A 24309-nucleotide genomic window follows, 5' to 3' on the forward strand; every position below is an offset into this window, starting at 1 on the left:
TAGAACTTGGAAAAATCAGCATCCGGAAAAGTTGGGATCAGACTGATGAACAGTGCATTCCCTAATCCTTCCATGTTGAGAAGGCTTAGAATTGGCCTTCTCTTCAATCAGTTGCTTTTTCTGGAGACCTTACTGAATGCTCCTCTTAATACTGGCCCCCATATGCTATGGTAGAGAAGGAGCGTGGCTTAGTGGAAAGAGCACAGGTTTGGGAGTCAGAGGTCATGGGTTCTAATCCCAGTTCCACCACTTATCAGCTGTGTGACTCTGGGCAAGTCACTTACCTTCTCTGTGCCCCAGTTACCTAATCTGTAAAATGGGGATTAAGACTGTGAGCCACATGTGGGACAACCTGATTACCTTGTATCTAGCTCAGTGCTTAGAAGAGTGCTTGGCACATAGTAAGCACTTAATAAATACCTCCATTATTATTATTACGCCATTTTTAAAATGGTCTTTTTTGAGCACTTACTATGTGTTGAAAACTGCACTGGGATGGGTATAAGTGAATTAGGTTGGACACAGTCCCTGTCCTGCATGGGGCTCACAGTTTAAGAAGGAAGAAGAACAGCTATTTAATCCTCACTTTTCCATTGAGGAAATTGAGGCACAAAAAAGGTAAGTGACTCGCCCAATGTCACACAGCAGACATGGGGCAGAGCCGGGATTATAATTTAGGTCCTTCTGACCCCCAGACCTGTGCTCACTCCACTAGGCCATGCTGCTTACATCTCAAACCCAATCAAGGAATGTCACTCTGAAATTTTCAATTACTCAGAAAACAGTTCTCATGCCAGTTGCATTTCTATCTCTGATGAAACCAATTTCTCCTTATTCTATTTCCACTGCATATTGTCTCTTAGCTGCCCCTACTAGAAGATAAGCAGCAACTGCCCGAAAAGAAAAAGAATGGCAGAGGTAAGACACTGAAACAATCCAAGAGAGAAAAGTCAACTTTCCGTTTCTGATCTGAAGTTACAGAAGCCACATTCTACATCTACTCAAATCAGTCAATCCTTTTAATTGAGCGTTTACTGTGTGCAGAGCACTGTACTAAGCGATTGAGAGAGTACAATATAACACAGTTGGTGGCCACATTCCTGGCCCACAAGGAGCTTACATTCTAGAGGAGGAGACATTCACATAACCTCTAATCTCCTCACTGTACCTCGTTCTCACCTGTCCCGCCGTCGACCCCTGGCCCACATCCTTCCCCTGGCCCGGAATGCCCTCTCTCCACACATCCGCCAAGCTAGCTCTCTTCCTCCCTTCAAAGCCCTACTGAGAGCTCACCTCCTCCAGGAGGCCTTCCCAGACTGAGCCCCCTTTTTCCTCTCCTCCTCCCCATCCCCCCCGCCTTACCTCCTTTCCCTACCCACAGCACTTGTATATACTTGTACAGATTTATTACTCTATTTATTTTACTTGTACATATTTACTATTCTATTTATTTTATTTATAATGCGCATATAGCTTTAATTCTATTTGTCCGGACGATTTTGACACACCTGTCTACATGTTTTGTTTTGTTGTCTGTCTCCCCCTTATAGACTGTGAGCCCGTTGCTGGGTAGGGACCGTCTCTATATGTTGCCAACTTGGACTTCCCAAGCGCTTAGTACAGTGCTCTGCACACAGTAAGCACTCAATAAATATGATTGAATGAATGAATCGTGTTCAATAAATACGATTGAATGAATAATACAGTGCTTAGCACATGGTAAGCCCTAAACAAATACAATTATTATTATATGTATATACGCACATATATTTAAGAAGGGCAGATGACAAAGGAAGCCTCTGAAGGAGTAGCTTCAGGTAATAATGTGGGAGGAATACTTCATTCATTCAATCGTATTTATTGAGCGCTTACTGTGTGCACAGCACTGTATTAAGCGCTTGGAAAGTACAATTCAGCAACAAATAGAGACAATCCCTGCCCAAAAACGGGCTCACTGACTTTAAGAATACCTCAGATTTTCTTCTGCCTCGGGTGACCCCCACCCAATGCATCTCCCAGGCGACATACTTGGTTGGCTATTCAGTGCAAGACATCACATTAAACAGGGAATCAGCAACGCTCCACAACCCAAGCCAAAATTAAGCCAGAACTCTCTGCAGGGAGGCACTTTTTCAAACAAATCTTCAAATGTATCCTCTGGCAAGAGATTTGCATAAACAAAATACACAATAGTCAAGCACCGGCTCAGAGAATAGGTTGACTAAGCAATAAAATAACTGGCATTATGCAATCCTAGTCTCTTCATCCAGGGGCTTTGCCAGGGGTACAAACACATCCGCTTCTCCCACAAAAATACTAACTGTGGTATTTGTTGGTCACTTAATAGGGGCCAAGAACTGTGCTGAGCCCTTGGCATGTTTACGGTATTTGTTGAGCCACTATTCGGTGCCAAGCACTGTACTAAGTACTGGAGTAGGTACAAGATAATTTGGTATCCCAAAAGCTTGTACTCTCCAGCGAATCTGCCTTATTTCCCTAACCTGATGGGTGGTGAAAACATGCAGTAAGACAGATGCGAGCGCATGCAGCTAGAAGACACCACAGTGAGCCTTACCTATGGGAATAGATGAAATCTGCGCATAAAGATCCAACATCCGGTTGCCATCGACGTCCACCAGGTAGTTACCGCGGCTCTCTTCATAGTTGCAGAAGAAATGCACGGCTTCTGCGTTCTTTTTCCGAAAAGGAAAAAAAAAAATTCACACATGATTCTGTAGTTTTGAGTCAGTTCAAAGTCAATTTGTAATCGCCCAGAGCAATCAGGTTAATTTTTTTTTTAATGTATATTCCAGAACATTAGCTTTTACATAAAACTGCAGATTTCCTACAAAAAAAAATCTCATATTGCTCTTTGGATGACTGCATGTGTTTTGTTTCTGCTCAACTTTATTCCCATTAGGTTTCATTCCTCTTTCCAAAAGATTTTCCAGACTCCCTATACACGCGTCTCAGCTGCTGTGGGCCATCCTTTCTGCATCTCCCCTCCCCTCCTTCAATTGCTACTACTACTACTGATTATAACTGTGACAATAACTGTGATATTAAGCGCCTATGATCTGCCAAGCACTGTTCTAAGCACTGGAGTTGAGACAAGATAATCAGGTCAGATAAAGTCCCTGTCCCCCATGGGGCTCACAGTCTTAATCCCCAATTTACAGATGAGGTAACTGAGGCACAGAGAAGTAAAATGACCTGCCCAAGGTCACACAGCAGACATGTAGCAGAGCTGGGATTAGAATCTACATCCTCTGACTTCCAGTGACTTCCTCTGACTTCCAGGCCTGCCTGTGCTCTTTTTAGCAGGACAAACTGCTTCCTCCCATCTCCTTTTCACCCCTCCCTCCTGTTCCTTTCACTTTCTCTCCAAATCTCCTCACCATCCACTGGCCCTCAGCTTCCCTCTTGCCTTTTGGGGTCATTCTCAGGAACCTGGCTCTCCTTCCCCAGTAATGTGCAGTCTCTCACCCTTTCTCCACGGTTAGGCTTCTGTCCCACCACCATCAGCTGCTCTGAGCCTCTATCTCTTGTCTCTAGTCATTTGTTTTTTAACGGTAACTCTAGAACACTTACTATGTGCCAGGCACTGCACTAAGCACTGGGGTAGATAGAGGCGAATCAGGTTCGACACAGTCCCCATTCCACAGATGAGGTGACTGAGGCATAGAGATGTTAAGTGATTTGTCCAAGGCCACACTACAGACAAAAGGAGGAGCTAGGATTAGAACCTAGGTCCTCTGATTCTCTTTCCACTGCTTTGGGGTCTGGTCTGAGGAACCTTTTCCTCCCTTTCTGTCCGGCTTGTCTGCTGTCACACAAGCTCATTTGAGGTGTTCCCTCTGTAAAGTGCTCTATCATCTATACTTGGGTGAACAGTGGACATTCATTCTAAGATCTTCTAATGAGTACTTGTCTTATGCCGTTGAGTCATCTTTGACCCATAGCAACACCATGGACACATCTCTCCCAGAACGCCCCACCTCCATCTGCAATCGTTCTGGTAGTGGATCCATAGAGTTTTCTTGGTAAAAATACATAGCCACTTTTATGTAATGATTTTCGGAGCACTTAATGAACTTGGTTTGGGGACACAGTCATACACATTATAGAATTAAAAAGTGGTCCCTTATCATTATAGCTGGTTTACAGTCCACAATTTATGATTCTTTTTTTCCAACCACTGAAAACACCATAATCCCTTCCCAAACATAAATTCTGTTATAAAAGGAAGAAATTAAACAACTTCTAAAAGTTGCATCTAGACTCTCTTCAAGAGGGCTTCATCACATTCAAATATAATTATGTCCCATTACTATTATTATTATTACTATGATCACATCCGTATTTTAATAACACCAACCCAATCCCATTACTATTATTATTATTACTATTATCGCATCCATATTTTAATAACACCAACCCAATTCGTTGGATTTTTGTCCCTTAATTTAAGAATCCCAGTCCAGGTTCCATCTCTATCACTCCAATTTGGTTGTAGAAATGAATCACTAAACAATATTTTAGAATATTTAAAAAAATCAACAGAGTATACTTTATGAATATTGTTGAAACAAATGTAACTATTAAACTGGAGTACCGACACCAAAGCTTTCAAATTTACCTACATTATTGTTAACTGCTTGACAACGTACCTGGATTTTATTCAGCTCTTTCATTAACTCCTGAAAGAGGAAAAACAAATCAAATTATCAAAGAAAGTTGAAAACTGCCAGGCCTTTAATGGAAAAACAATGATTCACATTCCTCTTCTGTGACGAGAGGCAATCAAATAACTACACAAAGGGCCTTGTAGAGAAGCAGCCACAGAAACGCTAGGGAGGGAGGGAGGAGAGAGTCAAATGGGTCTCAGGGAGGTGATTACTGCTGCGGCACAGGAAATGTTTCTCCCACAGGGCAAGGAATGTGTGTAGGAAGTAGACACTGTCCCATGAGTGGCTATGTGTCTTTCACAGGATGAAAATCTACTTATCTGAGGGCAATTCTCTCCAGTAGAATCACTTCTGGAGCTGAATTAGGGAGGTTTATTGCCTGATTTCCTAGGCCTCTTCTGATTTCCAACTCATCCTTTTGCTGGCCCCTGTGGATTCTGGGCAAACAGACCCATGTGATGTCATGAGTGACACTGAACATTTGGCATAATGATAACTGTGGTATTTGTTAAGCATTTACTATGTGCCAGGCACTGTTCTAAGTGCCAGGGTAGATACAAGCAAATCGGGTTGTGCCCAGTCCCTGCCCCATAAGGGGCTCACTGTCTTAACCCCCACTGTACAGATGAGGGAACTGAGGCCCAGAGTACTGAAGTGATTTGCCCAAAGCCACACAGCAGACAAGTGACAGAGCCGGGATTAGAACTCAGGTCCTTCTGACTCCAGGCCCATGCTCTCTATCCATTAGGCCAAGGTGTTTCTCAGCTACTGACCCCAAGTAAGTAATGACATCACGTACATCATTTTGTGGAAGTCCGCCCATGGTCATGCAAGGTTAGAGCATTTTTCCGGGTCGGGGGTGAACCGAGCCCCTGCCCCCACCCCTCCTGCATTTCCATTTTTCTCAGGGGGAAAAAAAAAATCACTGAGCTTCCCCAACCTCCCATTTCCTCCAGTCCTTTTGGTCTCCCCGCCAAGTCCTTGTGAATTCCGAGCACTACTTTTGAGTCATCCAACTCAGAGGCCGGAGCAAAGCGGAGGATAGCCAGGTGCTTAAAATGAAATGATTTTCCTTTAATAGTACCCATTATGTGCTTACTATGTACCAGGCACTATACTGCATCAGCCTCCTCTCCGATCTCCCATCCTCCTGTCTCTCCCCACTTCAATCCATACTTCACGCCGCTGCCTGGATCGTCTTTGTCCAGAAATGCTCTGGGCATGTTACTCCCCTCCTCAAAAATCTCCAGTGGCTACCAACCTATGCATCAGGCAAAAACTCGTCACCCTCGGCTTCAAGGCTGTCCATCACCTCGCCCTCTCCTACCTCACCTCCCTTCTCTCCTTCTACAGCCCAGCCCGCACCCTCCGCTCCTCTGCCACTAATCTCACCGTGCCTCGTTCTCACCTGTCCCACCATAGACCCCCGGCCCACGTCATCCCCCTGGCCTGGAATGCCCTCCCTCCCAACATCTGCCAAGCTAGCTCTCTTCCTCCCTTCAAGGCCCTACTGAGAGCTCACCTCCTCCAGGAGGCCTTCCCAGACTGAGCCCCCTCCTTCTTCTCCCCCTCGTCCCCCTCTCCATCCCCCCCGTCTTACCTCCTTCCCTTCCCCACGGCACCTGTATATATGTATATATGTTTGTATGTATTTATTACTCTATTTATTTTATTTGTACATATTTATTCTATTTATTTTATTTTGTTAATATGTTTTGTTTTGTTGTCTGTCTCCCCCTTCTAGACTGTGAGCCCGCTGTTGGGTAGGGACCATCTCTATATGTTGCCAACTTGTACTTCCCAAGTGCTTAGGACAGTGCTCTGCACACAGTAAGCGCTCAATAAATACGATTGAATGAATGAATGAATGAATACTAAGCTCTGGGGTAGATACAACCTAATCAGGTTGGACACAGTCCACGTCCCATGTAAGGCTCACAGTCTTACAGTTACGAGAAGCAGCGTGGCGTAGTGAGAAGCAGTGCGATGTAGTCGTGAGAGTATGGGCTTGGGAGTCAGAGGTTGTGGGTTCTAATCCCAGCTGTGTGACTTTGGGCAAGTCACTTAACTTCTCTATGCCTCAGTTACCTCATCTGTAAAAAATGGGGATGAAGACTGTGAGCCCCACGTGGGACAACCTGATAACCTTGTATCTAGCCCAGCCCTTAGAACAGTGCTTGGCACATAGTAATCGCTTAACAAATACCATTATCATTATTATTAATCCCCATTTTATAGATGAGATGCCTAAAGCTCAGAGAAGAAACCGACTTGCCCAAGGTCACGGAGCTGACAAGTGACAGAGCCAGGATTAGAACTCAGGTCTTCAGATTCCCAGGCCCATGCTCTTTCCACTAGGCCAAACTGTTTCCCAGTTAGGCATAAGGGCATCCAGTGCTGGATCCCTTCCAGGCAGGACATGGATCCGCTGAAAGCCGACGCCCCAGTCCCTGCCTTCTTATATTTAAGTACCCAGGGTTTAGCAGGCATTTTCACGTTAGTTTGTTTCCAATTACAAATGGGAAGGATGGCCACGCTACCCCAGACGGACAGGGCAATTATAATGGGCACGCATGGCATTTATCGAGCACTTGCTGGACGCACAGCTGTGGAATGGGTCCCTGGAAACATGTGACAAAAAACAAGATACCTATCCGTCCCGCTCTTGAGGGGATTACAACGGAATGGGTAAAACAAGCAGCATAAATTTGGAAACACCTGATGAGCAAAAGAATAACAGCCCAGGTACAAATGACAAAAGAGCAAGCTTTCTCACTTGAATAACTTGATATTCCGATGCTTCAGTGTTGGTAAAATGCAGAGCTATATTTCAACTGGCAGATCATCCTGCTACCTTAAGAGTAAGATGGGACCATCGTTACGAGCAGGGAATGTGTCTGTTTACTGTTTCATTGTACTCTCCTAAGTGTTTAGTAGAGTGCTCTGCAGACAGTAAGTGCTCAATAAATATGGCTGACTAGTTTAGGGCTACTCCTTCTGGATGATGTTTTGGGGGAGCGATATCACTACGGTTTCCCCATCGTGCCTGGGGGCCCCCAAATTGCAGACAATGGGTCTTCACAACCTCCCTAAAACATGGGAGAGGGCTCTTGTTTACTCTGCAGGGGTACCCCCAAATCTCAGTGGGGCCAGAGCTGCAACATCCTCTTCCATCAAACCTTTCATTCTAGTTGCTCACCAGGAACAAAAGAGACTCATCTGAGTTTTCTCTCTTTTATTTTTTTTCCCCTACCCAATCGGGGTTGGAGGCACAAATAAGAGGTGATGGGGTGGGGTGGGAGGAGGAGGAGCAGCTAAGGTCTGGACAACACACAAAACTGAAATGAGCAAAATGTACATATCAATCAATCAATGGTATTTATTGGGTGCTTACTATGTGCAGAGCACTGTATAAAGCGCTTGGGAGAATTCAACAGAATTTGCGGACATGTTCCCTGCCCACAGTGAGCTTATATAAGGACAGAGGGAGTGAAGGTCCTGGTTGGTGACTTTTAATTTCAGCCTCTTCTCTACGATTTTGCCTGAGTTCAGGCCTTTGTGCCTTCTCCCTGGGATGGGCATCTGATGGGCAAGGAGGCAGGGCAGTTCATTTAAAACAGATCTCACTGAAACCAAAGTAATCTAAATACCCCATTCTGTAGTAACACCCACTTCCCAACTTTCCAATTTCAGTGGTTACAACACCCTGCCTCTTTCATAGATCATGCTCTTGTCCCCTACTAAATCAGTCCTTAATTCAATAGCTGGAGAATCATAACTCATCATCATCAAGGTATTTATTGAGCGCCTACTGTGTGCAGGGCAACGTATTAAGCAGTTGGGAGAGTACACTGTAACAGAGAAGCTGAGAAGCAGCTGAGAAGCAGCATGGCCCAGACCATACGTCTTTGAGTTAGAAGGACTTGGGTTCCAATACCGGCTCCACCACTCATCTGCTGCATGACCTTGGCTAAGTCACTTCACTTCTGTGGGCCTCAGTTCCCTCAGCTGTAAAACGGGGATTAAGACTGTTAGCCCCATTAGGGGTACGGATTGTGCCCAACCTGTTTATCTCGTGTCTCAGTACAGTGCCTGGCACATAGCAGCCACTTAAAAAATGCCATAAAAAAAACAAGCTAACAAAAAAACATTACCTGCCCACAACAAGCTTACATGTGCCAGACCTCAGGTACTTACTCTGGACTTTGGCCCTGGAACTTCAGTCTTCATCAGTGGCCCTTCGTAATCCAAATCGACGTCAACTTTGGCCGCAGCTTGGCTGATTTGCCTGCATCCTGAAAAAAACCAAGAGCATTAAGGAACCACCTGCTATTCGCGCTGCAGGCACTGGAAAGGTAATACATTCAGCTCCCTATCTGCAGGTCTAGTACAGAATTACAGATGACGTTACTCCTTGGACAGAGCACACCATTGCTTGGGGCTTTGCAGAGAGAAGAAGGGGAACAGGAGTCAGGAGCATGGCGTTGACATTTGAAGATTCATTCAATTGTATTTATTGAAAGCATAGTGTGTGCGGAGCCCTGTACTGAGCAATAAACAGACACATTCCCTGCTCACATGAGTTTACAGTCTAAAGGAGTGCTAAGGGCTATGAAATAACTGGAATCAGGTACGTTCTTCATGTTTTAGAAAGACCCATCAATCAGTTCAAAATATTTAAGGAAAATAGCATTGCATTAAGGACTTTTAAGACAGTCATGATTCCACAAGGTCCCTGTACTTGAAGAAGTTATAGCTTGTAAACTACAATGTCTGAAATAAAGTGTTTTTTTTTTTCCTAGAGGGGGAAAATGCCCTTATGTTTTATTTTACACATGGGTGATCTCAAGCCAACTTCACAATTCTGGGAATTACCAGCTGCTCAGCTCTGTTCTGAGAAACGGTCGGCAAATGGTAATATCGAGGGTCAACCATCTGTTATATCGCTGGCCCAGAAAATTCTGCACCATTTGAAGTTCTCCCAGTTCTAAAGGATCTTTTTTTGAACACCCATATATCACGTAGAGGGCATTCTATGGCCAACGCCACCTCCTTAAAGACATGGCCTCAAATCCACCAGAGATGAATAGTCTACTTATGGTCTGGGCCCCTGGAGCTGAGCATAGTGACAGTCACAGGAGCTTGCTTAGTAAAATACCACCTGATGCAATCATCATCTAAAGCATTATTAAGACCCGTGGCCTAGTGCAGGAGGCTGGGAAGCAGAAGGACCTGGGTTCTAATCCTCACTTTGCCACTTGTCTCCTGGGTGACCTTGGACAGAAAGTCACTTCACTTCTCTGGGCCACAGTTACCTCATCGGTAAAATGGGGACTAAAATTGTGAGCCTTATGTTGGACAGGGACTGTGTCCAACCCGATTAGCTTGTATCTACCATAGCACTTAGTACACAGTAAGCTCAAAACAGATACCATAAAAAAGGTATTTGTGACATAGTCCCAGGCTAGGCACTACAAAACACGAAAAACCAAGAGGGTCCCCTTTCCCTTTCAGAACATAAACTCCTTGCGACCAGCAGATGTGTCTCGTGCTTCTCAGAGACCTTTTCCAAGCACTTAGCACAGTGCAGGGCACCCAGTGGGCACCCACTAAATACCATTTCTCCTCTCCCTCTCGGAGTTTATAGTTCAAGACAGGCAGCAATGATATTTTCAGGAGCATTAAGAGTATGCAGACCACGGAGCGATCGAAAATCTGGGGTGACAGACTCCTACAGATATCCAGTGACAGTCAAACACTGTGTTATTCAACAATGCCTTGATTCAACAACCAACTGGATTTCTTTGGCACTGCCCTCTCCGCTACCCAGTTTCCTGCTTCAGAGCTCTCTGGCCTCAGCACTCTTCTACTCAAAAATACACAGAGCTGCTACGAGTTTCCAAGCATGGATCTGTCTGGATTCTGCTCATTCTCTTCCTCGTCCTCGTTCCGTGAAGGCGGAGGCTGACTGCCCAATTCAGGGCTGTACCACTTCAAGAAGCGTGGCCTAGTGGAAAGAGAACAGGCCTAGGAGGCAGAGCACCTGGGTTCTAATCCCAGCTCTGCCACCTGTCTGCTGTGTGACCTTGGGCAAGTCGCTTCACTTCTCTGGGCCTCAGTTATCTCAGATGAAAAACAGGGATTAAGACTGTGAGTTCTATGTGAGACAGGGACTGTGTCCAACCTGATTGTCTTGTACCTACTCCAGAGCTTAGTACAGCGCCTGGCTCATAGTAAGCACCTAACAAATATCATTAAAAAAATCACTTAAATTTTCGGTGCCTCAGTTACCTCATCTGTAAAATATGGATTAAAACTGTAATTAAAACCCAACTGTCATGAATCTACCCAGCCCTTAGTTCAGTGCCTGGCACATAGTAAGTGCCTAACAAATAACATTAAAAAAGGCAATTTTCTATAATCGAAGGTGTTGTGCTGTTCACTGTGGGGAAGTAGAATGTGCTGATAGATCTCACTAAAAGTAAACAGGTTGAGTTCCTCCGTGACATTTATTCAATCAATCAATCATATTTACTGAGTGCTTACTGTGTGCAAAGCACTGTACTAAGCGCTTGGGGACTACAACATAACAGAGTTAGTAGACACATTCCCTGCCCGTAAAATGCAGAGGGGAAGACAGACATTAATAGAAATAAATAAATTACGGATATGCACATAAGTGCTGTGGGGCTGAGGGGAGTGTGAATAAAGGGAGCAAATAAGGGTGACACAGAAGGGAGGGGGGAAAGAGGAAATGAAGGCTTAGTCAGAGAAAGCCTCTTGGGTCTTCAGTAAGACTCGGAATGCACAGACTTTTGGTTACAAAGAGGGAGGACATTCCAGGCCAGAGGCAGCATTTGGGCATGAGGTCAGTGGCAAAATAGATGAGATTGAGGTACAGTGAGTAGGCTGGCATTAGAGGAGCAAAGTGTGCTGACTGGGTTGTAGTGGGAGACTAGTGAGGTGAGGTCGGAGGGAGCGAGGTGATTGAGTGCATTAAAGTCGAGGGTAAGGAGTATCTTTGTGATGCAGAGGTGGATGGGCAACCACTGGAGTTTCTTGAGGAGTGGGAAATCATGGACTGAACGTTGTTGTAGAAAAATGATCAGGGCAGCAGAGTGAAGCATGGCCTGGAGTAAGTTACAGCTTCCAGATGGCAGAAACAATCAGAATTTCCTGCCTTTTCCTACCCTGATGGTTCTGTGGCCTTGCTTCTCCCACCTTCTGCAGAAAACAAATGTGGGCCTCAGTTACCTTAATCAATCAATCGTATTTATTGAGCGCTTACTGTGTGCAGAGCACTGTACTAAGCGCTTGGGAAGTACAAGTTGGCAACATATAGAGACAGTCCCTACCCAACAGTGGGCTCACAGTCTAAAAGGGGGAGACAGAGAACAAAACCAAACAAACAAAATAAAATAAATAGAACAGATATGTACAAGTAGAATAAATACATAAATAAATAGAGTAATAAATTTGTACAAACATATATACATATATACAGGTGCTGTGGGGAAGGGAAGGAGGTAAGGCGGGGGGGATGGAGAGGGGGAGGAGGGGGAGAGGAAGGAAGGGGCTCAGTCTGGGAAGGCCTCCTGGAGGAGGTGAGCTCTCAGCAGGGCCTTGAAGGGAGGAAGAGAGCTAGCTTGGCGGATGGGCAGAGGGAGGGCATTCCAGGCCCGGGGGATGATGTGGGCCGGGGGTCGATGGCGGGACAGGCGAGAACGAGGTATGGTGAGGAGATTAGCGGCAGAGGAGCTGTAAAATTGGGATGAAGACTGTGAGCCCTGTATGGGACAGGGACTATGTCCAACCTGATTATCTTGTACCTACCCCAGAACTTAGCACAGCGCCTGGTACGTAGTAAGCACTTAACAAATACCATAAAAAACATCTGCTGCCAAGGCACTGTCTGCTCTTGAGCTGGGGATTCTGGGTCAAGCTTTGCTCCCAAGGGCTTGAATCCTTCCTTCCCCTGTTGCAGGAATTTCTGATTCCAGCTCCAGCCCCCTCTGCCATCCTCACACACTCTACACTCCCTTCCAGTACCAAGGATAGCCACAGAACACACTCCCTGGACTCTGTCTCTGTCAATGATAATAATAATAATGGTGCTATTTGTTCATTGTTTACTGTGTGTCAGGCACTGTAGCTTGTGCTGGGGTGGATACAAGCAAATAGGGTTGGCGAGAGTCCCTGTCCCACATGGGGCTCACAGTCTTGATCTCCATTTTAAAGATGAGGTAACGGAGGCACAACGAAGTTAAGTGACTTTTCCAAGGTCACACAGCAGACAGGTGGTGGAGCCGGGATTAGAACCCAGGTCCTCTGACTCCTAGGCCCGTGCTCTATCCACTAGGCTATGCTGCTTCACCTCCCAGTTCTCTGAATGGCCTTTGGGACCTCTTTTCATACTTTGGTTTGTCCTCACTTCATCACATTGGGTGAAGTTTGGGAACCACTGCTATCTTGGCAGCCCTGGGGAGAATTCCTAAACAGTTTACCGTTCAGGACCCATTCCCACATTCACAATGGGGCTCCAGGAATCAGAGGACCCGGGTTCTAATCCCGAGTCTGCCACTTACCCGCTGTGTGACCTTGGGCTAGTCACTTCAGTTCTCTGTGCCTCAGTTCCCTCATCTGCAAAATGGGGAGTCAATACCTGTTCTCCCTCCTCCTGTCTCTGTGAGTCCCATGTGGGACCTGATTACTTTGTATCTTGCCCAGCACGTAGAACAGCGCTTGACACAGAGTATACACCTAACAAATACCACAATTATTATCTTTATTATTATTCAGTATAGTACTAATAGTACTTAATATTTAGTAATAGTGCTTAGTACCATGTTTTGCACAAAAGTGCACAATAAATACAACTGATTGATTGATTTAATTAACTAACACTCAGTGCTAGGCTCTAGCAATAGACTCCTTAGGGATCTAACACCAATTGTCTTTATTAAATATTTAAAATATCTCACGACAAAAGATTATTTTGGGGAGATCTGGGATTTTTATTTCATTACCTGCTCTTTCTTGACTTCTTTAAACAAAAAAACAAACTTTATATTCCTATTGTCCTAGAAGTAGTATCTTTTTTTTTGTCTCTTTGGGACATATTCAGAAGTCCAGTGAAGTAGCTTAAAAGCCTAATTTAACAAGCCATCGGTAACAGGAGAAAAGAAAATCACCGTGTCGCCACCAGACTCACAGGCAAGAGTGATGATCTGAAAATACTACAGGCAATTTCTCACCAAAAAACCCCCCAAAACCCAGAACCTCAAACTAAAAAAAATGGACTTAGAACAAAAAAATGCTTTCTCTGGTTCTGAGTAAGCTAGAATGGCTAGAATTTTAGTGCTTTAGAGAAGCAGCGTGGCTCAGGGGAAAGAGCCCGGGCTTTGGAGTCAGAGGTCAGGGGTTCGAATTCCGGCTCCACCACATGTCTGCTGTGTGACCTTGGGCAAGTCACTTAATTTCTCTGGGCCTCAGGTACCTCATCTGTAAAATGGGGATTAAGACTGGGAGCCCCCCGTGGGACAACCTGATCCCCTTGTAACCTCCCCAGGGCTTAGAACAGTGCTTTGCACATAGTAAGTGCTTAATAAATGCCATTATTATTATTATTATTATCACTTTCATTTTTCTCTTCACTTAACCATATTTTTAGCATGATACAAATGAAATCTCCACCAACTCCTCCTTTAATGCCAGAGAGAAGTGACAGTAATGGATCAGATATAATGAGACGCACAGGCACTTGTCTAAATCGAAGCCAAAATTGGAAAGACTGATTCATTTTAAGTATATTTTCATCAGCCCAGCTTCTAAGCTGAAGGAGTTTCTGTAATGAGAAAAGCTAATCACTTAGGGTGTCCATTGACCTAAATTCCGTGGACTTATTAAGGCAACTAACTCCCAATCTTGAAAGAGCATTTTATGTCACAACCTTAGTGTGTTTAATGGGTCAAACCAGCATGGCCTAGTGGAAAGAATATGGGCCTGCGAGTCAGAGGATCTGTCTAATCCCGGCTCTGTTAATTGCTTTCTTTAAAAAATGTTATTTGTTAAGTGTTTTCTATGTACCAGGCACAACACTAAGCGCTTTGGTAGATACACACTAATCAGGTGGGACACAGATCCTGTCCTAAATAGGGCTCACAATCTTAATCCGATTTTACAGGTGAGGTAACTGAGGCCCAGAGAAGCTAAGTGACTTCCTCAAGGTCACACAGCAGGCGTAGTGGAGTTGAGATTAGAACCCAGGTCCTCCGACTCCCAGCCCTGGGCTCTTCCCTCAAGGCCACGTGATTCAGTTGCTTGCTGGGAGACCTTGGGCAAGTCACTTAATTTCTCCAGGCTTCAGTTCTCCCTTCTACATAGTCTGTGAACCCCATCTGGGACATGTACTATGTTTACCCTAATTAACTTGTATCTACCCCAGCACTTAAAATAATGCCTGACACATAATAAACTCTTAGCAACCACGATTAAAAGAAACCAAACACAAAATCACCATCAGGTCAAGCTGTTTAACGGCCATTACCAGCTTACCATCAGCTTTGTAGGAAAATAAAAATTCAAAGAAAAGTTTCTGCAGTGGAAACAACTCTTAAACTGTCCGGAGTCTCTGAGGCACAGAAAGCCAAAATCTAGGCTCTAATGTCCTGGTTTAATGAGCCGCTCTGGCTGAATGGAATCTTTTGGGAACTGTTTCCTCAGAAGGCTCAGGATTAGGATCTCCAGGGCAGTTTTCAAATATGTTCTCTCCAAGCCACTGAAGGCTTGCAGAATCAATCAATCAATCAATCGTATTTATTGAGTGCTTACTGTGTGCAGATCACTGTACTAAGCGCTTGGGAAGTACAAGTTGGCAACATGCAGAAGTGGCATGGTCCAATGGTTAGAGCCCAGCCTGGGAATCAGAAGGACCTGGGTTCTAATCCCAACACTGCCGCTTGTTTGCTTTGTGACCTGGCACACAAATACCATAAAAAAAGTCCCTGGGACCTGAAAAATAACCCAGTGAATGTGTCATGGAGCTTTCTGTCCTTCCTCCTGTTTTCTGATCTTATCTTCTATGTGTCTTTTTTCCCCCTCCTCTTTCCTCTCACATAAATGTTCCCCCGCCTGCTTCTCTGGGGAGTCTTAATGTGCCCCTGAAATTAGCTGGTAACTTTCCAAGCGAAGACTGTGAGCCCTGTGTGGGACAGGGACTGTGTCAAACTCAATTACCTTGTCGGTACTCCACAGCTTAGTACAGTGCCTGCCACATATTAGGCACTTACCAATTACCACAATTATTATTATTATTAATATTATTAAGGCTCGGAGGACCCTCCAACTGGACTAATGTGCTACTTTGCTCTGCAAGTGCCACTGCTCTAGAGCCAGCACCACTAGAAATGTGAGCCCGTTGTTGGCTAGGGACCGTCTCTATATGTTGCCAACTTGTACTTCCCAAGCGCTTAGTACAGTGCTCTGCACACAGAAAGTGCTCAATAAATACAATTGAATGAATGAATGAATGAATGAATGAATGAATGAATGAAATAGCATTCAGTCTCTCTCAGGGACTGCCCTGGGGCTAGGTGTAACAAAAACTCTTGATTGATAGGTTTCAATCAATAAAGAGAAACCAGTTACAATCAATCACTCAGTCAATCAATCAAGAGAAACAGTGTGGCCTGGGAGTGGAAAGAGCAAGAACCTGCAAGTCCGAGGACCTGGATGCTAATCCTAGCTCTGCCACTTGTCTGCTGGGTGTCACTTGGGCAAGTCACTTAACATGTGTGCCTCAGTGAACTCATCGGTAAAATGGGGATTAAAACTGGGAGCCTGATGTGGGACATGGACCATGCCTAACCTGGTTAGTTTGTACCTACCCCAGTGCTTAGTACAGTACCTGGGACACAGTAAGTGTTTAACGAGTACCATTTTAAAACCAAAACCAAAAACAAGTCCCATAGGGTTAAATATAGGTATTAAAAAATGGCTCTGGGAACCTGTCACTTTGGTTTAGAAACCAAGATACCTAAGCATGACTCTTCCAACCCACCACAGAAAATCAATCAATTAATCAATAGTAGAGTACCATGTCTGGCACCTTGTTGTGAGCAGGGAACGTGTCTACCAACTTCTGTTGTACTGTACTCTTCCAAGTGCTTAGTACAGTACTCTGTACACAGTAAGTGATCAATAAATACCACTGGTGACGATGATAGTAAGTGGATAACAAATACTACTAAAAAAATCAATCAGTGGTATTTACTGAATGCTTGGGAGAGGACAGTACACTGCCTCATCAGGACACATACAAAGGCTCCTCTTCCCAGTAGAGTGGGCAGGGAATGAGTTTGTTATATTGCTAGAGTGTACTTTCCCAAGCGCTTAGTACAGGGCTCTGCACACAGTAAGCACTCAATAAATACAACTGACTTGACTGATTGGAGTTTTCTCTCCAGAGCTGAAGACCTTGCAGCAGATTCCAGAGGGAGGTCAGTTAATACCGGGGCTGAGTTGGCAATGGGGAGATTGGAGAGTTACTGATTAATTTCAATGGCACATTTCAAAACCCTCCACAGAGAAGCAGGAAGGAGAACATTTGTGTGAGAGAAAAAAAGACACTGAAGAGACATGCAGAAGATGAAAGGAAAATAGGACGAAGGACTGAGCACTGGATAACAAAATCGTTGGGTTATTTTTCAGGGCCCAGAGATTTTTTTATGCTATTTGTAAAGCACTTACTACATGCCAGACACTGTACTAAGTGCTGGCGGGGAAACATGCTAAACAGGTTGGACACAGTCTCTGTTCCATATGGGGCTCACAGTCTCAATCCTCATTTTACAGATGAGGGGACTGAGGCACAAGGGGCGGAGCCGGGATTAGAACCCACAACCTTCTGACTCCAGGCCCATGCTCTACCAACTAATAATAATAATAATGATGATGATGGTATTTGTTAAGCACTTACTACGTGCCGGGCACTGTACTAAGCGCTGGGTTGATACAAGCAAATCAGGTTGGACACAGTCCATGTTCCATATGGGGCTCACAGTCTTAATTCTTATTTTTACAAATGAGGTAACAGGTTCAGAGAAATTAAGTGACTTGCCCAAGGCCACGCAGCAGACAAGTGGCACAGCCGGGATTAGAACCCACGACCTTCTAAATAACAGGCCGGTGCTCTATCCGTTACGCCACAGCCCCTAGTAGGCCAGGCTGCTTCTCAGAGACAGGGTCGAAGTCAGAAGGAAAGCAAGTGAGGTGGCCATTTCAGGAAATGTTATCAGACAGCGCGGGTGACTGGTTTGAGAATCCAGCTTCTCTCTGTCCTGCTCTGAAGACATGGTGTGTCAACAGGGACCTGCGAGGGGACTGAAATGACTCTGGAGCCTGAAAGGAGTGCAGAGCTTCCCCTGGAGAAAACTTCTACGTCTGGGGGTATGACATTGTTACATTGCAATGCTCGTGCGGCATAACACACCTGTGCTCTGAGGGTGGGAGGGAGTATTTTTTTTATGGTATTTGTTAAGCACTTACTAATACCAGGTACCGTTCTAAGTGCTGGAGTCTTATGCTGTCGAGCCATAGCGACTCCACGGACACCTCTCCCAGAACGCCCCACCTCCATCTGCAATCGCCCTGGTGAAGTATTCATCGAGTTTTCTTGGTAAAAATAGGGAAGTGGTTTACCATTGACTTCTTCCACGCAGTACACTTGAGTTTCTGCCCTTGACTCTCTCCCATGCCGCTGTTGCCCAGCACAGCGGAGTTTTGACTGGTAGCAGATTGCCTTCCACTCGCTAGCCACTGCCCGAGCTAGGAATGGAATGGGTAGGCCTCTGCTTGATTCTCTCTCCCGTAGCCGAGATTGGTAGAGGACTGGAAACTCTCCAGGGGCCATCCTGGGAAGGGGGAGTGCTGGGGTAGAAACAAAGTAATCAGGTTGGACTAGCCCCTGTCCCACATGGGGCTCCGCAGTCTCAATCCTCATTTTCTAGACGAGGTAACCGAGGCCAGAGAAGTGAAGCGACTTGCCCAAGGTCACACAGCAGACCACTGGCATGGCTGGGATTACAACCCAGGTTCTCCCGGGCCTGTGCTCTATCCACTAGGCCATGCTGCTTCTGCATGCTCCTCCCTTCCTCCAGCCAGCCAAATGCCTGATGCCAAACTTTCTTTGAGCGGCCGTCTTGATGGAAGGGGTTAGAAAAATGCAACTCCTCCTGCCTTAAATGCTCCAGATGCATACTGTGCTTTACAAAGCTCATCCTGTGCAACCAGAGACCAAATACTAGGTCAGCAAATTAGCGACTAAGAGTGGGGCTGCTTTCAGCCCCCTTCTCGGAATGAGCTTCCAGGGAAGCCTGCCATAACTGAACGAGTGAGGAACTCATTTCTCACTCTCTGGATCTGCTACCTAAAGTAGGCTTTGGGGAGGGACCCCCTTGCCTTTAAAATAGCACACGAGGGAACCAGGATATGGCAAGTTCTCAAGTACCAGAAACCACAGAACCACTCTTCCCACTCCCTTCTGTGTCGCCCTGGCCCTTGGATTTGCCTCCTTTATTCACCCTTCCCTCAGCCTCACAGCATGTATGTACACATCTATATTTATTTATATTAATGCCTGTCTCCCTCTCTAGACTGTAAGCTCGTTGTGGGCAGGGGATGTGTCTATCAACTCTGTTGTACTGCACTCTCCCAAGAGCTGAGTACAGTGCTCTGCACACAGTAAGCGCTCTATAAATACAACTGATCGATCAAGGCCATTAGGCAACAGAACTTGGAAAGCAGCCTGGCCTGGTGGGAAGGAGTGTGGCCTAGTGATGATGATGATGATGGCATTTGTTAAGTTTTTACTATGTGCAAAGCACTGTATTTAAGCGCTGGGGGGGATACAAGGTGATCAGGCTGTACCACGTGGGGCTCACAGTCATCATCCCCATTTTACAGATGAGGTAACTGAGGCTCTGAGAAGTTAAGTGACTTTCCCAAGGACACACAGCAGACATGTGGTGGAGCCGGAATTCGAACCCATGACCTCTGACTCCAAAGCCCGTGCTCTTTCCACTGAGCCACGCTGCTTCTCTAGTGGAAAGAGCACAGGTCTGGAAGTCAAAGGACTTGGGTTCCAATCCCGCCTCTGCCACTTGTCTGCTGTGTGACTTTGGTTAAGTCATTTAACTTTCCTGTCCCGCAGTCCCTGCATCTGCAAAATGGGGATTAAGATTATAAACCCTATGCGGTACAGGGAACGTGTTCAACCTGATTAAGCTTGAATCTACCCCAGGGTTTAGTACAGTGCCTGGCACATAGTAAGGATTTACCAAATACCACTTAAAAACAAAACAAAAACAAAGTTCCATGGGGTTAACTATAGGTATTACAAAAGGCTGTGGGAACCCATCACTTTGGTTTGGAAACCAAAATAACTAAGTATTGCGTGCCTCTTCCAACTCACCTTAGAAAATCGATCCATCAGTTGTATTTCTGGCAGTGACATCAATCAAACAATGGTATTTATTAAGTGCTTACTAGGTGCAGGACATTGTACTAAATGTTTGACATGTGCCTTCCTTGTGGTTTTTCCCAAGTGACCCCTTACCAACCTCTAGTTTAAACTGGACAGTGATGGCCAGCTGCGGAAGTGGCCACTCACATATTTTGGAAATTGGAACTAATCAGACAGAGCAGTTGTGCTGCTGAGCCAAATTGTGCTGCTCTGCCTCAGTTACCTCATCTGTAAAATGGGGATTAAGACTGTGAGCCCCATGAGGACAGGTCCAACCTGATTAGCTCGTATCTACCCCAACTCTTCGTACAGTGCCTGGTACATAAAAAATACCATAAAAAATAAGAATAGTGGCCCTCTAGGACTTCTTCCCAGTCCTGCAGGTAGTCATTCACCAATGCTCCTGTCTGACTACAGCAAGAGAAATAACTTCCATCTTCAGGATGAGCCAAGAATTCATTCATTGATTTATTCATTCAATCATATTTATTGAGCGCTTATTGTGCGCAGAGCACTGTACTAAGCGCTTAGGAATTCCTGGCTTCGGGATGAACCAGCCTTTTTGTTATAACTGTTGCCCAGCCCCAGGGTACTTACCAGGTACAAACAGCCTGCAGTTCTGTTGGACAGCCCGATGAAGCAACATGGAAGCCATTTTCCCTATCCTTCTATTTGGGAAAGTCCAGGAACAAGGCAGAATCCTTTCCCGGGAGTGGTCCTGAAAGAAACCAGAATGCATACAGATTGTTTTGTTGTCTGTCTCCCTGCTCTAGACTGCGAGCCCACTGTTGGGTAGGGACTGTCTCTATATGTTGCCAACTTGTACTTCCCAAGCGCTTAGTACAGTGCTCTGCACACAGTAAGCGCTCAATAAATACGATTGATTGATTGATTGATTGATAGATTCACTTTAAAAGTTTCTGTTTCAGTGTTTGTTGTCAGTGAGAAGCCGCATGGCCTGGTGGAAAGAACATCGGCCTGGGAATCAGAGGGTCTGGGTTCTAATTCCATCTCTGCCACTTGTCTGCTGTGTGACCTTGGGCAAGCCACTTCACTTCTCTGGGCCTCAATTACCTTCTCTGTAAAATGGGGATTAAGACTATGGGCCAAGGACTGTGTCCAACTTGATTATTTTGTGTCTGCCCCAGTGCTTAGTACAGTGCCTGGCACATAGTAAGTGTTTAACAAATGCCTTAAAAAAAAAATCGGTTCACAACAGTTGCAGGGAGTCTCAAGAGCAGACCGAGCTCAATTACCAGTCTTCGGACGAAAAGTGCCAATAAACCTTAAAAAAATCTTAATGTTGCCATAGGGACAACACACCAGGATCACGGTTTATAATGGAATTTCTTTATTAAACATCCCACTGGCCCAGTTTCTATTCTTTTTCAATGGTATCTGTTAAGTGCTTACTATGTACCAAGCACCGTACTAAGCACTGAGGTAGATATAAGCTAATCATCATCAATCGCATTTATTGAGCGCTTACTGTGTGCAGAGCACTGTACTAAGCGCTTGGGAAGTACAAGTTGGCAACATATAGAGACAGTCCCTACCCAACAGTGGGCTCACAGTCTAAAAGGGGGAGACAGAGAACAAAACCAAACATACTAACAAAATAAAATCAATAGACTAGATATGTTGGATACAATCCATGTCTCCCGTGGGCCTCACAGTCTTAACTCCCAATTTACAGAGGGGGTAACTGAGGTACCGAGAAGGTAAGTGAGTTGCCCCAGGTCACACTGGAGGAACTGGGATTAGAACCCAGGTCCTTTGACTTCTAGGTCTGTGCTCTTTCCGCTAGGCCACACGGCTTCTCGGTCGATAGGGTTACCATCTTGGTGTTGTTGGACTGTGAGCCCGTTGTTGGTAGGGATTGTCTCTATCTGTTGCCAAATTGTACTTTCCAAGCACTTAGTACAGTGCTCTGCACACAGTAAGTGCTCAATAAATACGACTGAATGAATGACCCATGAAGCAGAACTCTGTTGCGACGAGAGCACTGAATTTTTATATTCTACAAACTCCTCCCAGCTAAGCAAACCTCTCCAAACACCTTCCCGAAATAGACATGTTTTCCTCCTCTTATTTTACCCACCCTTTCTGCCTATGACCCAATTCAGGGTTATCTGGTCTGTCCAGGCCCCCGTCTTTCTCCCCCATTGGAATATAACTCAATTAATCAATCAATCCATGGTATTTATTGAGTACTTGCTGTGTACAGAGCACTTTAGTAAGCCCTTGGGAGAATACAACGGTGTTGGAAGAATACAGCAGAGTTGGTAGACACATTTCCTGCCCACAAGAAGCTTATAGTCTGGAGGGAATATGCAAGATTTTAGCTTTTGAGGTCAAACAAAGTTCAGTCCATGGTTAAGGAAATACTACTACTAATAACAATACTTGTGGTATTCGTTACACACTTACTATGTGCCAGGCACTGTACAAAGAACTGGGGTGGATACGAGCAAATCGGGTTGGACGCAGTCCCTGCCCCGCATGGGGCTCGCAGCTTTAATCCCCATTTTACAGATGAGGTAACTGAGGCCCAGAGAAGTGAAGTGGCTTGCCCAAGGCAGACAAGCAGACAAGTGGCAGAGCGGGCTTAAAACCCATAACTATCAGACCCCCAGGCCCATGCTCTATCCACTATGCCATGCTCAGCAGTGTCTTCGGGGCTAACAGTTGGATCTTCATTCAATATCTTAAAAGTTATTCTTGCCCAATCAGCATTTCTTATGAGTTCAGCACCCCTTCCTCAGTTGCCTTAGTTCCTGTAATTGAAGTGCAAATTCTTTTTAAATGGCAAGAATGGCATTTAAATGGCTGTGGCCTTTTGCTGGCCACACTAGCCACTTCCCCTGAACCTCCTGGGCCAAAAAACACCTGTCTCTCAATTGATCTTGGAGACCTTGTGTGACTTTTACTGTAAGCCTGGTTACTACTTCACCAATTTGCTTTCTTCCGGTTCCACCACCCCTCTAGAAGCATACTTGATTTCTCAGGAGATCAATATGGAATCTTGCTACAGTGAAATTTATAAGTGCATTCATTACATTCAGTGCTTTGCACATAGTAAGTGCTTAATAAATGCCATTATTATTATTACATTCCTAGGATTCACATTTATATAATCTTGACTCTCCAAATGGACTTGTTTTCCACTCTTTAATACAGACATGCCTTAAAAGTAGACCTTCAAAATATGTAATTTTGTTTTAAGGATGACTCTTCTGAAACATCTGTCCTACACAGGCTAAACAATATAGGTAGATTACATACACTAGTCTATCTAGACTGTGAGCTCATTGTGGGCAGGGATTGTCTCTATTGCTGTATTGTACTTTCCCAAATGCTTAATACAGTGCTCTGCACATAGTAAGTGCTCAGTTAATACAATCGATTGAGTGAGTATACATTGAGGGGTGTCTGCATGTGGATTTCTATAGTAATAAAATAAACTCACAAAAGTTCACACTTTTAAAAATGGTATTGGCTATGTGCTTACTATGTGCCAGGCACTGTACTAAGCACTAGGGTAGATATAAGATAACCAGGTTGGACACAGTCCATGTCCCACATGGGGCTCACAGTCTTAATCCTCATTTTGCAGATGAGGAAACTGAGGCACAGAGAAGTTAAGTGGCTTGTCCAAGGACACATAACAGACAAATGACAGAGGTAGGATTAGAACCCAGGTCCTCTAACTCCCAGGCCTGTGCTCTTTCCACTAGGCCATGCTGCTTTCCATGGACAAACATACTCAGAAGCCAGCTCACCTCCCTGTATAACAAAAGCCTCTCTGGAAACTACTCATTGTCTCTAAAAAGTCACCAGGCTCAACCCAAGGGTTCGTTGGAAGTCTCTGGTTTGTGACTTTTCTAGGAAATTTCACACAAACAACACTCTGGATTTACTTACTTCCCTATAGGTGGTTCTTATAAACACCTTGCTACAATGCTTCCAGGAACTAGCTCGTAGAGAAGATTCACCTTCTGACTTAGAAGAACAAGGAGTTAACCAAAGTGTCACTTTTCAATGAATTTTCTTTCTTATCTGTGTTTTTTTTCATGAAGCTCTAAATGAGGTCAGGACACC

The 24309-nt window shown here is 45.0% G+C and overlaps 1 protein-coding gene across 1 annotated transcript in view; it reads right to left on the reverse strand.

Moving 5' to 3' along the window:
- Positions 1-24309, reverse strand: part of ABAT (4-aminobutyrate aminotransferase) — a 73398-nt gene that overhangs the window by 36389 nt on the left and 12700 nt on the right. Inside the window, exons 2-5 of the mRNA XM_038762569.1 lie at positions 20806-20926; positions 8886-8983; positions 4671-4700; positions 2576-2693 (exon numbers count right to left, since the gene is read on the reverse strand). Of these exons, the coding sequence (XP_038618497.1) occupies positions 2576-2693; positions 4671-4700; positions 8886-8983; positions 20806-20863 (304 nt within the window). The 5' untranslated portion in view covers positions 20864-20926. The remainder of the gene's footprint in view (positions 1-2575; positions 2694-4670; positions 4701-8885; positions 8984-20805; positions 20927-24309) is intronic.

The sequence above is a fragment of the Tachyglossus aculeatus genome, chromosome 21, assembly GCF_015852505.1.
Source record: "Tachyglossus aculeatus isolate mTacAcu1 chromosome 21, mTacAcu1.pri, whole genome shotgun sequence".
Classification (NCBI taxonomy): Eukaryota; Metazoa; Chordata; class Mammalia; order Monotremata; family Tachyglossidae; genus Tachyglossus; species Tachyglossus aculeatus.